General features: G+C 37.8%; 2 protein-coding genes across 3 annotated transcripts in view; one reads left to right on the forward strand and one right to left on the reverse strand.

The window, feature by feature from the left end:
* Positions 1-956: 956 nt before the first annotated feature.
* LOC119735104 (fucolectin-1-like) lies at positions 957-5,872 on the reverse strand. Its single transcript, XM_038208805.1, has 4 exons — positions 5,746-5,872; positions 5,332-5,460; positions 3,992-4,081; positions 957-2,441 (listed from the first exon to the last, which is right to left on the reverse strand). The coding sequence occupies exons 1-4, from the start codon at positions 5,870-5,872 to the stop codon at positions 2,188-2,190; spliced, it is 600 nt and encodes a 199-aa protein (XP_038064733.1). The 3' UTR covers positions 957-2,187.
* Positions 5,873-12,600: 6,728 nt separating this feature from the next.
* LOC119735090 (4-aminobutyrate aminotransferase, mitochondrial-like) overlaps positions 12,601-14,856 on the forward strand; it is a 33,811-nt gene continuing 31,555 nt past the window's right edge. The window contains exon 1 of one of the 2 annotated variants that reach the window (XM_038208787.1): positions 12,601-12,915. In XM_038208787.1, coding sequence (XP_038064715.1) covers positions 12,831-12,915 — 85 coding nt within the window. In that variant the 5' untranslated portion in view covers positions 12,601-12,830. The remainder of the gene's footprint in view (positions 12,916-14,856) is intronic. The other variant, XM_038208786.1, reaches the window with a different exon arrangement.

The following is a 14,856-nucleotide window of genomic DNA, read 5'->3' on the forward strand; positions in this document are numbered from 1 at the left end:
TTCCAATTTAAATTTTTACACAGGTTAAAGGTAAATAATGACTTTCTCCACAAAATTGGTCTGTCTGATACCCCTTTTTGTACCTTTTGTAAAACCGTTCTGGAGAAAAATGATCATTTATTTTTTCATTGTCCTTTTGTTTCATGTTTTTGGAAAAAGGTGGAGGAATGGTTTACGTCAATTTGTAAAGTCAATATTGTCCTTACAGAATTTTCTATTATGTTTGGTTATAATATTTATGACCCAGACCTTTTTGTTAACTATGTAATTATCTTGGGTAAACAGTTCATTTATAAATGTAAGTGTGAAGAGAAGCCTCCTCAAATTAACCATTTTATGAATCTAGTTAGAATGATGGAGAGAATTGAATTTTATATTGCAACTAGAAGGGATAAATGAGCTACCCATCAAAGAAAATGGTATCCATTGATGTAACTCTATGTTTCCTTCTCGCTCTGTCACCAATATATAATTTATTTCTGCCATTTCTGAATTGTATGATTATTATAATATTAATTCATTTGATTGGTAATTATTGATGCACTGATGAATAAAAAAAAAAATTAAAAAAAAAGAAAAAAAAAAGATATTTTTCTTGAGTTTCACATCAAAATGTCAGTACAATCTTCCAGTATTATAGCAGCTGAGTTATAAGGTTTTACGGTCACTCATGCTCCGAAAACTGAAAAGATGACACCTTCATTAATGTATTTTCACATTGTTCTATTACTATTTCTAATATTAAAAAGTAAAATCATTTCAATGTAATGCTATTGATACATTATTTATTGATTTATTTTTGTCGCAATGTAGACCCACTTTTATGATACGGCGTAGTGTAGTATTTTATAGTATCTTTTTTAACATACCATGTTGTAAAGGTCAATTTCTCATGAAACTAAAGTCTTAACTGAGTTGTTTGAATAATTTTAATGTTAATCATGCTCCGAGAACTGAATCAATATTATAACATCTTTATTCATTTTTACAATTTTGTTTAATTTTTTTACATTCAAACATAAAGTCAATTCATATCAATTTTAAATCATTTTCTCACAAAACGTTTTCAAAGAGCAGATTTTGGGTAAATATTTAAACAGAAAACCCCTTAACTGAACAGTGTCTTCCTGGAACGACATCACAGCATTAGTGCCTTCATTTGTCCGGAAAAGTATGGAAATAAAGGCACTGTTCAATAAGATGAACCAAAAAGAGATGTCAAATAGTTTTCCAACTTTTAAGAGGAGTAGAAATTTGCATAAAACGTGTTCGTTCCTAAGAAAAATTCACCGCACGGGGCCTTGAGGTTCTAAAGGTTCAGAGTCAACGTATTGTGCAACGAAATTCTAAATTTTGTATCAACAAAATCAAATAGGGCCCATACAATGTTTTGAAACAAAGTACTTAAAAAAACAAGCTCGATCAGATCTCGGGAGCTGCGGGCCAACGAATGCGTGTTCACCTTATTTTGACCTTTGACCCCATAGCTGTATGGACATATTTTAATGTTTGACGCAGGCCAACATGTTGACAGCGCTACTTTTGTCATTTGAGGGTGTTTTTTTTTCAAATTTGACCTCTTTTGACCTTTGACCCTATAACTCACGGTAGGTCAGGCGAAGAGGTCACCACGGACATATTTTAAAGTTTGACCACGGCCAACATGTTGACAGCACTGCTTTTGTCATTTGGGCTTATTTGAGCTTATTTGAGCTTATTTGAAATTTGACGTTGCTTTGACCTTGACTCCATGATGACCTTTGACCCCAGTCTGATCATGTGAAATGTTGAGGCTGGGCTACTGCTACTTTTGACAAACTTTGGTTGAAATCGGTTAAAATTTGTAGGGGCAATAAACAATGTGAACGTTTGTTACTAACTAACTAACCAACTAACTAACTTTACCAACCTACGAACTAACGGAATGACATGAGTACTTGTAGAGCTGCTATCCGCAGCTAACTAATACTGCATTGATTAATACAGCAATGCTTGTTGACTTCGAAGCATGCATTTGTTTGTACACGCATGATTCCCGAAGTCATATGTCTCGTCAATTAATAAATTCCAAAGTTGTAGAAACTATTCAAAGTCATACTATCAATGACGTCTTAAAACAAACTGGCTAAAGTAAAGAGAGATGAAATAAAATATGCCGTACATGTACGCATTCACTGGCAGTTTTGTTCATGCGCCATTGCTCTTACCCAAGCAGCAATCAAGGGGTACTTCCTCTGCCGTGACCTCACAAAGTTGCAAGGTAGCCCTGTGGGGGATATCCACGCTTATGTAGCGCGCCCTCAACTGCGGGCGGCAATCAAAGTCGATGGTACCACCGAGTGGTTGGGCTTGGTCAGCGGTGACGGGTGAGCCACAAGTCGGGTTGTCGGTGACAGTGGTGCTGTTACCAGCGCGGACAACAGCGCCTGTCAATCGATCGCCTGCAAATTAAAATTGTATCCACAAATTTGGTTTAAACTTCATCATGTAAAAATACGTTAGTCATTTTGAGCAATTAAAATTAGTCCTGATAAATAGTTTGTTACAGTTCTGTGACTAAATCCTCCGATGTCTCAAATTACTAATCAGTTAGTCCTGTTATTTCACAGTTAGTCATTCGCCGATGTCTAATCAGTCAGTCATGTGACCTTCACAGTTACTCAATCGAAGCGATGACTAATTGCTTTAGTCGAATGTAAGATGTGGCCCGTCAGACCGGAGTTTATGTCCGACTTTAGAGCATGAAACGACTGGCAATCAAGGGCGGATCCAGAACATAATTTGGTGTGTGTGTGTTTGTTTTGTTTTTTTTGGGGGGGGGGCAAAAAAACGGCGTAGGGTTCAGGTCCCGCTCAAGGGCTTCGAAAAATGTTTGGGTTTTAGATGCTCTGTGGTGCGATCTGAGGCAAATTCTGACCACTTTAACTCAAGTTTTTTTAGGAAAACATGGTGGTGTATGTAGTGCCTGCCTTTAAGCTTTATTGCGACGTCACTTGAAAAAAAAATGGGTTCGTTTTGGGGGGCCATGGTCCTCGTTGGCCTCCCCCCCCCCCCCCGATCCGCCTTTGCTGGCAATATTTCTATTTCACTCCGGATGGTACAATAGTCCATCGCAGGTTACTCCCCAGCTAATGGTTGCCCAAGGACAAGATATAGTACGTTAGCAGCTGGACTCGAACCCCTGACCCTCTGATTATAACAGTTACAAACCCTAACCACTATAGGCCACACATCCCCCACAAACGGTAAGTTATATGTCGATACGTCAAATCGTCAATAACGAGTAACGGCGGGCACAACAGCTAGCTACTAGCAATAATTGAAATATTCCAATATAGCACTTAATGTGACTACTACAAATATCAGTCAATCTGACTAACAGAGGCAAACATTTATTAGTCAAATTGATTGACTAAGTTAAGTAGTCATTTTGACTAACATTTTTTAAAGGCTGACCTAAGTTTACAGTGTGCCAACAGCCCACGTTTAAGACATGTTGTCCGTTATAAAAGCGTTTTCAGCATTCCAGGTTGATAGAGTGTGATAAAGAAATTATATTTGGGAGTGCTTTTATTGTAAATTTTTCCCGTCGAAAATGGACGCCATAATATTTTGACAAATTCACTGCCAAAAATTTTTTTTTCCAAATGTTTTTTTTTTTCTGAATGGCTTTTTGTATAATGACTCATGGAATATACTTAGCAGATTTCAAGGCAAATTAAATTGGTATTGTAGAAACTTGCTAAAAAGTATCCCTTTTGACTACAAAAAGGAAAAACATGATGAAAATCCTCTTGTAATATTACTGTACATCGACAAAATGTAGATACTGATGAGAAAGACTCCTAAATAATAAGCATTTCTGTACAATTATCGGGAAAATCGGCAAGAGGAATACGACAATTACGTGGGGGTACAATGTCTGCCCCACTGCTAAGTATAAAGACACACCAATCCCCCGGCCCTGATCATTTTAATGCTCATGACTTACTGCAGCAGACTCCACGATTCAGAACTCGGACTTTCCCGATGCAGTGGTCCACTCCAAGATCGACTCTCCACCATGGAGCCGGATCGTCAACTTGTATAACCCCCAGAAAGAAAAAAAAGTTAACAATTTCTAAAGCATGTATGAGTGACTTGATTATTATGAGCATAATATTATGATCCAAACTGGCTTACCATATTGTACCCTAAATTTGTGCCCATTTACCTTTCCCCAGATGTCATCCAGTATAGTCTTGCCAAACCTCGGTATTGATGAGCTTCAAATTCACAAAGTTGCTAAATACTGGTAAAGTTACCCTAATTAAACTAAATGTATATGAAAAATCATGCAACCACGATAACATCATCATATATTTAAACCCCCTAAAAAATGGGGGGCCGGGCAAATAGGTGTCCGTTAATTTGGCTAAAAAGTAGGCGAAGGGTTGCCTAACGGGAAGGGCCTGAACAAGTACAAGGAAATCTACAAATGTACCTAAAAGAAAAAAAAGATAACTTTGACATATTATTATTATAAACAGCCATAATGTCTTATATTGGGGATTTGTATAAGCTTGTTCAAGTCCCTTACGTTAGGCAACCCTTCGGCTTAATGTTAGCCCAATTTACAGATACCTCTTTTTTTCCCTTTTCTTCTGGGCTAAATATCATGATTTTATCATTGTTCACATGATTTGCCATATAGTTTTATTCAAGTAAATGTGCCAGTAAGTAACATTGTGAATTTGAAGCTCATGATATTTGGAGAACAGGTAAATGCACGCAACTCTAGGGTATCATGGCAACCATTTTGGATCTGTTGTCCTCATAATTATCCAGTCACTTATATGCTTAACAAAATGTTATTTCAGTAAGGATAGGTCAGTAGAATTCCCAAAATGTACTTTTCATGAAATGCAAAAAAATATAAAAAAATATTCCAAAATATGGGAATAAATATATAACATGGCAGATATTTACGATTGATACAAATTAGGCACCCTTCCCAAAAGAATTTCTGGTGTCACCCATCCTAAATATCTTCTCTAGGGCAATTCGCTCTTTCCACACTCCGCCATTGGGCATGCAGAGCCTCGATTTGGCAACTTTACACAATAAAAAATAGCCGGTTCAGTGATCTGAACCCCGACACGGGAATCACTGAACCGGCTATATTGCCAGATCGAGGCTCTGCATGACCATGGCGGAAGTGTGAAAAGAGCGAATAGAATTGCCAAGTGTGTGTGTGGTTTGTTTGTTTTTTGGGGTTTTTTTTGACCAGTCGGTCACGATTCCACCATATACAAGCGTACTGACTATTAATGCTCATCAGTTCTGACTTACTAAAGGTGTGTGAACAAGAGCCGATCATTGATGAACTACTGCCGTCCACTGCGTTACCAGCTAACAGTCCGGGATACGTTGAACTTTGATGTGCCGGCAGACCAACGATGCTGAACGTCCCAGAACCATCTGTAAAACGTTATTTTGTAAATAGCAAATAGAGCCAAAGTCTCGAATAAAATGAGACCGTTTCTGGACTTCAAGTTTGGTTAACAAAATTTGCAGCAATTACGGGCTTTATATAAGTGTTTTTTAAGTTATAATTATTAGATATCCATTAGTTAAATCGAAGAGATAAACAATTTTGCCTATTGATCAAAAGAAATTCTTTGTTTTATATATATGCGAACATTTGAACGAGGCTTTTTAAGACGAAACCGATGGTTCTTTAAAGATAATATGACTTTATCTTACATGTTCCTGCTGACGTTTCCTTGTTATCGTCAAAGTAGTGTAACTCGGGAGTCAACCAATGTCGACACTGGCCATGGCAGCTTTTTGCCAGAAGAATCAGAAAAAGCCCTACTATGAAAACATTCATCGTGTGGCCGGCCTTAAGCGTGATGTTTGGAGTGGTCACCTTTACACCTTAATTAATAAATCCGGTTATTACGGTCGTGGTTATGCGTGTCATATAACCGAATACAATTCTGTCTCGTCGATGGAAAATTCCACAGTTTGTGGTACCATTGATGTCAGTTATATAATTGTCTGATACAACAAACGTACTAAACCAGTATCAGACAGACAAGTAACATATACTGATGTTGCACACGGATGCATATGGTATTGTGACTAGTAAACGTTCAAAATGTGTGATCAGTCTTGTTCGCTCATGCGCACCATCAGATACAGTTGCTCTACTACGTAACCGTGCCACAGTTTAATCTCGTCCACGTATACTTACCGGTGAAAAAAATCCGAGCATCAATTGTTTATATCTTGTTGTCAGGGTAACTGTTTGTGCTGAGCGAATGAATCTGAAAAGGATCAATCAGTGCTTTGGAAGGATGGTTACTTTATATTTGTGTTGTCAGGGTAGCATTTAGTGCTGACCGAATGAATTTGAAAGGATCCGTCGATCAGTAAAAGGAAGTCAGCGGCAAGGAATAACTTCAGGCCATCATGCGTAAGGTTTTAGCTTTCCTTCGTGCACTGGAAATTAATTTTCTTTGTGCTTGGAAGGTCGATTACTTGAAAGTTGTCAGAGAAAATCAGTAGTAAACAGAGAGCATCCAATTTATAGAATTCTGTCAGGCGAATTTGGATGTCTACTGCCTTCCATGTCAATTTACTGAGGTATTATGAGGGAGGGTCATTAATTTCAGTGCTCTAAATATTGCTTTGTGTATAGATTGCTTTGAGTATAGATAGTAGCATAGATTGGATTCCTTCAACAAGTTGTCTACCAAAACAAATGGATCCATTCCATTTTATAGTGACAGTTGAAAAGCAGAATATCTTCCTCATCCTATGGAGCTGATTGAAAAGAAAATCGATACCGACGTGAACCGCGTATTCTGGTTCAAGGGTGTGAAAAGACCATAGGGCTATATTAAATTACTGGAGCGCTATTAAACTCTTCGTTCTTGCGCGCGGAGAAGCTTTGAAGCCGCTCTGGGCGCAGACATTTTGAATTTATGTGGTGTTTGTAGATGGATTGAATTTTAAAAGTGTACTCTAAATGCAACTCGCAAGTAGAACATACGCAAACAATTTAAGCGCGTCATGACGGTTCAAAAAACGTCACGGCAAACAGCATCTGCAGCGGAAGGACGCGCACGCGTTGCGCTGTTTGCGAAGAGCAAAATGTAACGCTCATTAATTTTGCTGATCGTGCGTTTCGGTTTTGGGCGCATCGGCTTCGATGACGCACCGATATGGAATACAAACGCAGATATGCAAATAGACGTACAAAATACGTACACAATTTCTAGTTCTCCATAGGTTTGTGTACAAACATGGATGCTCCCAGCAGGTATCACTTTGTACATGAAGTTAGCGCTCTTGTAATTTAATGTAGCTCTATGGTGAAGACATAAAATCAGTGCACGCGAACCAGTGCGTGAACCAGAACAAACACAACTGACGTCAGACTTTGGTATCTATCCAGTTCGTAAAGTGACTGCGTCGTAAACACGCGCACATTACTAGCGCCCTTTCACTAAACATGCCACTTTGTACTACTTCCGGTTTCATATTTTCCGCCCAATTTGTGGGCGTGGCCTAAATGTGTAAAGGGGTGGCGTACACCAGTGGTCTGATCCAATTGTGACAAATATAGTGCATTTTCGTGGCAAAACCAAGAAAATTGGCAAGCCTGATTGAACTTTAAATGGGCTTAACGTAATCTTTACGAGAGGGATCCACTTTGGAATTTGCCCATGTGAGCTTTATTTTAAAAGGGGTGCACAAAATCCAGAAAAGCTGTATGTGTCGCATTCAGTGTTCTTTATATAATTTCAAATAGGCGTAGCATATGAAATAAAAACATTCTAACGTTATACCACTTTTGGTGGGCGCGGCCTATAAATACATATAAGGCCGTATATTAAAGCAGCATGATTTAAACGATGCCCAAATCGTCATTTTGGTGGTAAAAACACAAGTTCTGTATTCGTTAACTTTATTTTTACAATACAATGTAAAGATAATATTAGAGGTTACAGGCATTTCCCCCCTTTTAAGATGGAGCAACATGTCAAAGTAGGGGCATTAATTTTCCATACATTTTTGTACTGGCTCAAAGTAATTTAATGGTGATCCGTCATTCAAATATTTCATATCATTAAGGGCGTCAAGCATCCCTAAAGGCACGTAGGAACATTTGCATTTAGTAAAAAGAGTACAGGTCTATCGATTAATGACAAGTTCCTTGACCAAATTAAGTTTGGCACCTGCTGGTACCACTACTCTATGAAAGTGTTGCGCATGAACGTGTATAATTTAGAAGTGAGTTAACGTTGAAGGTTGTTTCAGAAAAGTTTCCCGCGTGCTGTTTTTATATAGCTATCCAGCAAAATGTTGGCGGTATCAAAATTTGTCAATGTCTTTTTTAATCAGAAGGCGCTTGTTAGAAGCCATAAACGATGCATATAGCAGGGATCACCCCCAAAGTCATCACAAATCATCCAATAAGCCACAACGGGAAACTGACTGCATTTATCTTGACTCTTGACAGTTGATTTAATGTACATATACATGTATTGCTACAGGATACTATTACTTGAAACCCTAAATCAGAAATATTTAAAGCTATAGTCCATCATTTGCAGATATCCGAAAAGTAGCTGGCGTAATTATTGTTGAAAAACATACTTGGTTGAAAGATAATAAGGGGACTAAACTCCCTGTGAAAATATTCTTTCTGGCAAGCTGTCATTTTGAAGTAATCAACAAAAGAAGGCCTTTCCAACGGTGCTCCTTAAGAGGCACCGTAGGACAATTTAAGTTAGTAGTTCGTTTTGTTATTCGGCGAAGCGCGCGCAAGCATTGGCACGACGCACACACACACACACACGCACCCCGTTTGCTATAATTCGTCAGATCATTGCGCGACATCGCGTAGCTGCATTCGGCTCAGCGAGAACGGTGTCTCGGACGCTGAATTCAGGCGCAATTCAAAAAATGATTTAGCAACTTTTGATTTGAAATTGAGATCCTAGAATGCTGTTTTTCTCAGAATATATACAGCTGAAGCTGAGCTGAAACTTTATCAGGTTAGTTGTTCAGTTAGTTGTTCTTTAGATTTTGAGCACTTTTGTTGCTTCAAACGAACAAAATGCACAAATTAAAAATGATGGACTACAACTTTAATTGAAGTAGATTAAATTACTTTGAGTCAGTATGCATACTTTTCTTCCCCAAACATGTACTTTCAAATGTAGCACCTCAAAAGGGGCAAAATGCTATACCTATAACACGGTCTTTACAGTGTATTGTAAATATATATATATAGTTAACGAATGCAGAATTTGTGTTTTTTACCACCAAAAAGACGAGCTGGGCCTCGTTGAATCAAGGTGCTTCCATAAATCGCCTAGAATTTAAGACACGCCTACCAAATGAGTGACGGTAACGAGTGGTTTAACGTTAGAATGTTTTTATTTCACATGCTACGCCTATTTGAAGCAAAGAACACTGAATGCTGCATATACAGTTTTTTTTCTAGATTTTGCGCCCCCTTTAAAATAAAGCTCTGCCCCACAGTAGGTAAATTCCAATATCCATTCCGTAAAAATATGTTCATCCCATTTTAAGTTCAACCAGGCCTGCCAATTTTCATGGTTTTGTCACAAAAATGCACGATTTTGACACAATTGGATCAGACTACGTATACGTCACCCCTTTACACATTTAGACCACGCCCACAAATTGGGCGGAAAATATGACTTTTGAAATGCTAGAATGTTTTATGTCATGTCCAAGTTTATTTCAAGGCATTGAAAAAGAAGGAAAATGAATGTTTGATACAGTTTTTCTGAGTTTTTATTCCTTTCACCCCCCCCCCCTTTTTTTAAGTCAAGCTCCGCCCCGAAATCGGCAAGATGCAAGGTGGGTCCACCTCTTAAAATGATTTTCAGACCGTTTTGGCTCTGCACGCCGAATTCATGCTCTTATCACAAATTTGGGCACGGTTTGGGCAAAAATAAGGCGCCTAAGCAGCTCCACTATTAACCAGGATATAATTATACGTGTACATTTGTATATGAAATATTTATAAAATTAATACAATCTTTAAATCGTAACTCTATCCGACCTTTTACCGTTCTTAAGTAACATTTTTGGTATCAGGGGTCAATCTCAACACTTTCATCCAAAACGGCACTTGTATACGCGAGATGTTAATTAAACTCGAAATTTTGGACATTTGACCTTGGTCCCCCGACCCCCGTCCGACTTAGGGCAATTAACTTAAGAATGGCCATTTCTGAACTACCCCCTGGCGGACAATGGCCTGGTAACGTCAAACCTTTTGTGCTCAAATTGTTTATTAAACTCACCTAGTATATAGCTCCCGGTCTACATGTATTATGTACAGTACATGTCTCGCCACACCGCTCGCTAACTACTATTAAATAGTTTTTATTAAATAAATGTTATGCAAGTTTCCACGCAACGATTGACCAATAAGAAAACGACTTAAGGTCAACTTAGGCTATTAGCATAATGAGCACCACCCCCAAAACCTCACATGGACGATAGAACCAAGGCGTTCGATCGGGTCCAACTGATTTGCATAAAATAGTGGCCGCATGAGGTCGCTGTTCGCGCTGTATTTTTAAAGGGAAAATACAACATTTGCAAACATCGAAAAATAAAACCACCCAGTTTTTACGAAATGCCTTCTAGGATGTTGGTAAATGACAGTCTAAAGCATTCTGTAAAATTATGGCACCTGGTGTGAGGTCATTTTCAAGAAAATTGTATTTTTGTACACATTTCCAACGGTGATCGGCCGACCCCCGTTGGAAAAACCTAACTATTTTTCAACTTACTGCTCCATATTTACCATTAATTGTTTCCGTCCAAATTGTGTTTGCTATTGGTTATATGTTTATGAACGGGTGCAGGCCAGCTAGACTGGTTCCCTTACCTTACAATTTTCCGGCATAAAAATTAACCAGACTATTTGAACATTTTTGTTTATTCTTGGTTTTTCCAGCATTTTCGGACACAAAACTTCAAACATGTCAGCGTAACAATATTTTGATCTATTATACTAACCCCACAACTAGTTCATTTTCTGAAAATTACCACGAAATCCAATGATGTACATGTACATTCCCTTTAATGCACTGCATGCATAGCGAGGATATATGCCGCCGATCGTTTGGTTTATAGTTCGTGGGACGAGAGGCCGAAAACGCTTTAGTTTTCGAGATACGCGATCTGGTCCGCCAAATTTTATAAAACTTTCTAGACATGTAGATTATGATGTACCAAATCAAAAAAACATTGTTCCCCGATCCACAGTTTGTTTGGGAATGGGAAAATCTGGGATAAAAACGCCGAAAATTCTGCATGAGAAAAAAAAACATAAAAAGCAGCGCCCTCTATTCACACAGTCAGAAACATTTTCGCACGCAATGAGTGCTTGCCAGATAATACCTCTTTCAAGTTCCCATTGAAGATCATTACAGAACAAATTCGTCTAAGCTGTTGCCGAATGGCAGCATGCAGAAATCGAATTCGTTGGTTATAAATCAAATAGACAAATTTAATTTCTTGACTAAAAATTATAAGGTTTGGCGTAGACTAGACGAAATCGATACTCCAGTACGAAAACGTGTACTTGTTGTTTGAATTGCTTGAACTGAATTTAATATTGTCACACAAAAGACGAAATTAAACGTTGGAAGTGCACTAAATCGCGGTGATGGGCGATTATGAATATTAGAAACGGTGATGATGATAAACGTTTTAGAATAGCCGGGAAAACATATATAATCCGATTTAATCCATTCATTTATTTATTAATTCTTTTTGTTGGGGGGGATTTAAACCTGCACAGTTCTTACCCGCACAAGACGAATGGTAAAGGTTTTCCCGGCAAATTTCCTAAAATTTTCATTTACTTCTCAAAGTCGGTCATTCATTTTCGTCTGAATTTGAGAATCGCTCTGAATATGCGTTTCAGTTTCGCTACCAGAGAATTCGATTCCATTTCAGTTCAATCAATAATTATTAAGTGATTGAGCAGCACTTTTCGTTTATGTCCATTTAGATTCGTTTACAAGACTTCTTTTTCGCTTTTAGAGGAGTCGGACAGCCATTGCGCGAGAAAAGGTTTCTGACTGTGTCAATAGGGGGCGCTGTTTCTTTATTTTTTCTCATGTAGAATTTTCGGCGTTTTTATCCGAGATTTTCTCATTCCCAAACAAACTGTGGATCGGGGAACAAAGTTTTTTTCGATATGGTACACAATAATCTACATGTCTGTGAAGTTTTATAAAATTCGGCGAACCAGACCGCATGGCGAGCGAAAAAAAAGCCTCGTCCCACGGACTATTACATGTACAGACGAATAATGACCAACGCCTTGACCCGTACCAAGAAAACTAACCATTGAACTTATTACCAGTCTTTCAGCATTGATATGATGCGCATTGTTCAGACACGTAATGGAGTGAGGAATATAGACGCGCGCATTCACAAGTATTTAATCAAATAAAAAAAACACGCGGTATAATTCCCCAAATAATAATCTGAACTATATTTTGATTATTTGGTGAGAGTGATTGCGTTATGTGCGAAATGGCAAAGAGACTTTGATAAAGTCTATTGATCGACCCGATAAAAAAAGCTTATATAAGTTCTTACTGGACCAAGGCCAGCAAAAGTCGATAACGGTCAAGTGCTTGTGTACGTACGTATCTGTTGCTTGCTCTACGCCTGTATCTGTATCATAGGGGCCGGGGACCATCACACTAGTATTAGCAGCCATTGTATATCTGAGCATTTAAGCAGGTGTATCGAGCTCTGGTTTTTGTCCTTTGATGATGGCGTTTTCGACATTGCGAGCCGGGCGGGTTCTGTCAGGCCGAGGTGGGCAACTCCTGGAAGGCTTCAGCCGAGCCCGAGGTACGTGGTATAAACATGTTTCGGATGCATCATTACATAACAAAATATCCGTACAATGGCATAGCACATTGAACGCGCTGTATGTCTGTAATGTGTTCAGGTATATGCCTGCTATACTTTCTTTAGCCTCGGAGCAATTCCACGGTAACGGAACTGGACGTTTTCACTCATTGAACAAAATTTCAAATGTGTGTATCACAGACACTGTTATTATTAGTTACATCAAACAAATGTCACAGTTGTGTTGCTCTAACATGTCTAAGCTACCTTCAATTTCCAAACTTTTTTTTGGCATGAATATCTCTCATTCATGAATTATGAATATTAATGACGTCGGTAACAGAAGGACGGTAAAACGGACAAGGGTTTTCCAACTTACATGTGTTTTGTGTAAAATCTGTGAATTTTATGGGGCAAAAAATGGAATCCCTGAAGCTTTAACTATACTATACCACCTTTCATTTGAATTTAAGTGTTTCGGTAATATATTACAACGTCTTAAGTGGATTGTAATTTGGTAACGGAAGGATGGTAACGGAAGGACAAAAGGTTTAGCATGAACAAGATGTGAATTTACACTAATTATACAAGTGAAACAAATTGCTAAAATGTGTAACTGAATGTGAAATCAACAATATGCAGACCTGGCATAAATAATTATACCCAAGAAACTTTTGAGATAAAGATAGGTGCCTGCTATAATTAATGATAATAAATGAAAAACAAAAACAACCAAAAAAACATAATTCACGAACACAAGACTACAGAAATAGACTTCAAACCCATCACCTCAATCCTTAAAAGTTAAAATACCAGTATTTGAACACTTGAGTATGTTGGTTACATGTTCACCGACAACTTTTAATAATAATAGGTTCAGTGGTTTACCTAAAGGTTTTCTTGGGGCGGAGCGACCATGCAGCCTACATTTAAGTTAAAAACATCTACCGGTAGACCTAATGGCAACAGAATCATTATGCTTTTAAAAAAATGTCAATTTTTTGGTGTTGCTTTTAATTGAACTTTAAATTCAATGTTTGAAATCAAATTAGAGTAGTTAACTTATAAACATCCAAACTGAGGTTGTTAACTTAGGCATAATTTGTCAAAAATTGCACCTCACATGTCTTACACATAAATTGTATGAAAGTTCCCAATAGTACTTTCTGCCATCTCATTTTCGACTTAATTTGCTTCTAGAATGGCTTCACAGAAATTGTATCTTTCCCTATTATCCATGAATGGTGATGGCAGCAACTTTATGATTTGATTTTCTGCAACCACTCCATACATGTACGAGTACCCGGTAGGCCTACATCGACATACAATGTACATTGTAGGGCCTACATGCCTGTGCCAACCTTTGTAATGAACACCTTGCCCTGATTATCCCGCTTTTGTGAAGGCGGGTCACACAAATGTCCTTTTAATGCTCATTATACATGGATGTATTTACATTGATTTTCATTTTTCAAACATGATCACAAATGTCGTAACATTTGATGTGAATAGCATTTGTCCTTCCGTTACCGTCCTTCCTTTGGTAACGGAAGGACGTGATTTAAGTAATTGTAATTAAAAAACGAGAAGTACAGAAGTGTCAGTTATAATGTCATTTTGAAGGCCTACCTAAACTTGCTTTACATAATAACTTTCATTGCATTCATACTGCAAGTTATTAAAATAAATTAAAAATATGTATTTTTTTCAGTAATGGAAGGACATTTTCGAAGTCTGAAATATTAGAAGTCACTGAAGTGAAACAATTAAATTACGCAAAACGTAAAAGAAAAAGAAAAATTCAGTCAGTTTTTCATGACAGAAATTGATGGCATTAATAGACTTAATAGTACATATTTTTATGTGCATTGGTAGAAAACTTTCATATCACTATTATTATCACATTTTTAGGATTAAAACAGGATTATGAATCCTATTTTT

Source organism: Patiria miniata, unplaced genomic scaffold (genome assembly GCF_015706575.1).
Source record: "Patiria miniata isolate m_02_andy unplaced genomic scaffold, ASM1570657v1 HiC_scaffold_28, whole genome shotgun sequence".
Lineage (NCBI taxonomy): Eukaryota > Metazoa > Echinodermata > Asteroidea > Valvatida > Asterinidae > Patiria > Patiria miniata.

What these genes read in the sequence shown, in the direction of transcription:
- LOC119735104 (XM_038208805.1), bottom strand. Translation starts at nt 5,872, where the DNA reads ATGAATGTTTTCATAGTAGGGCTTTTTCTGATTCTTCTGGCAAAAAGC. An exon ending in CTCTTGTTCACACACCTTTA is followed by an intron (nt 4,082 to 5,331) that starts GTAAGTCAGAAC and finishes GGGTTATACAAG; the next exon opens with TTGACGATCCGGCTCCATGG. An exon ending in GAATCGTGGAGTCTGCTGCA is followed by an intron (nt 2,442 to 3,991) that starts GTAAGTCATGAG and finishes TTTAATTTGCAG; the next exon opens with GCGATCGATTGACAGGCGCT.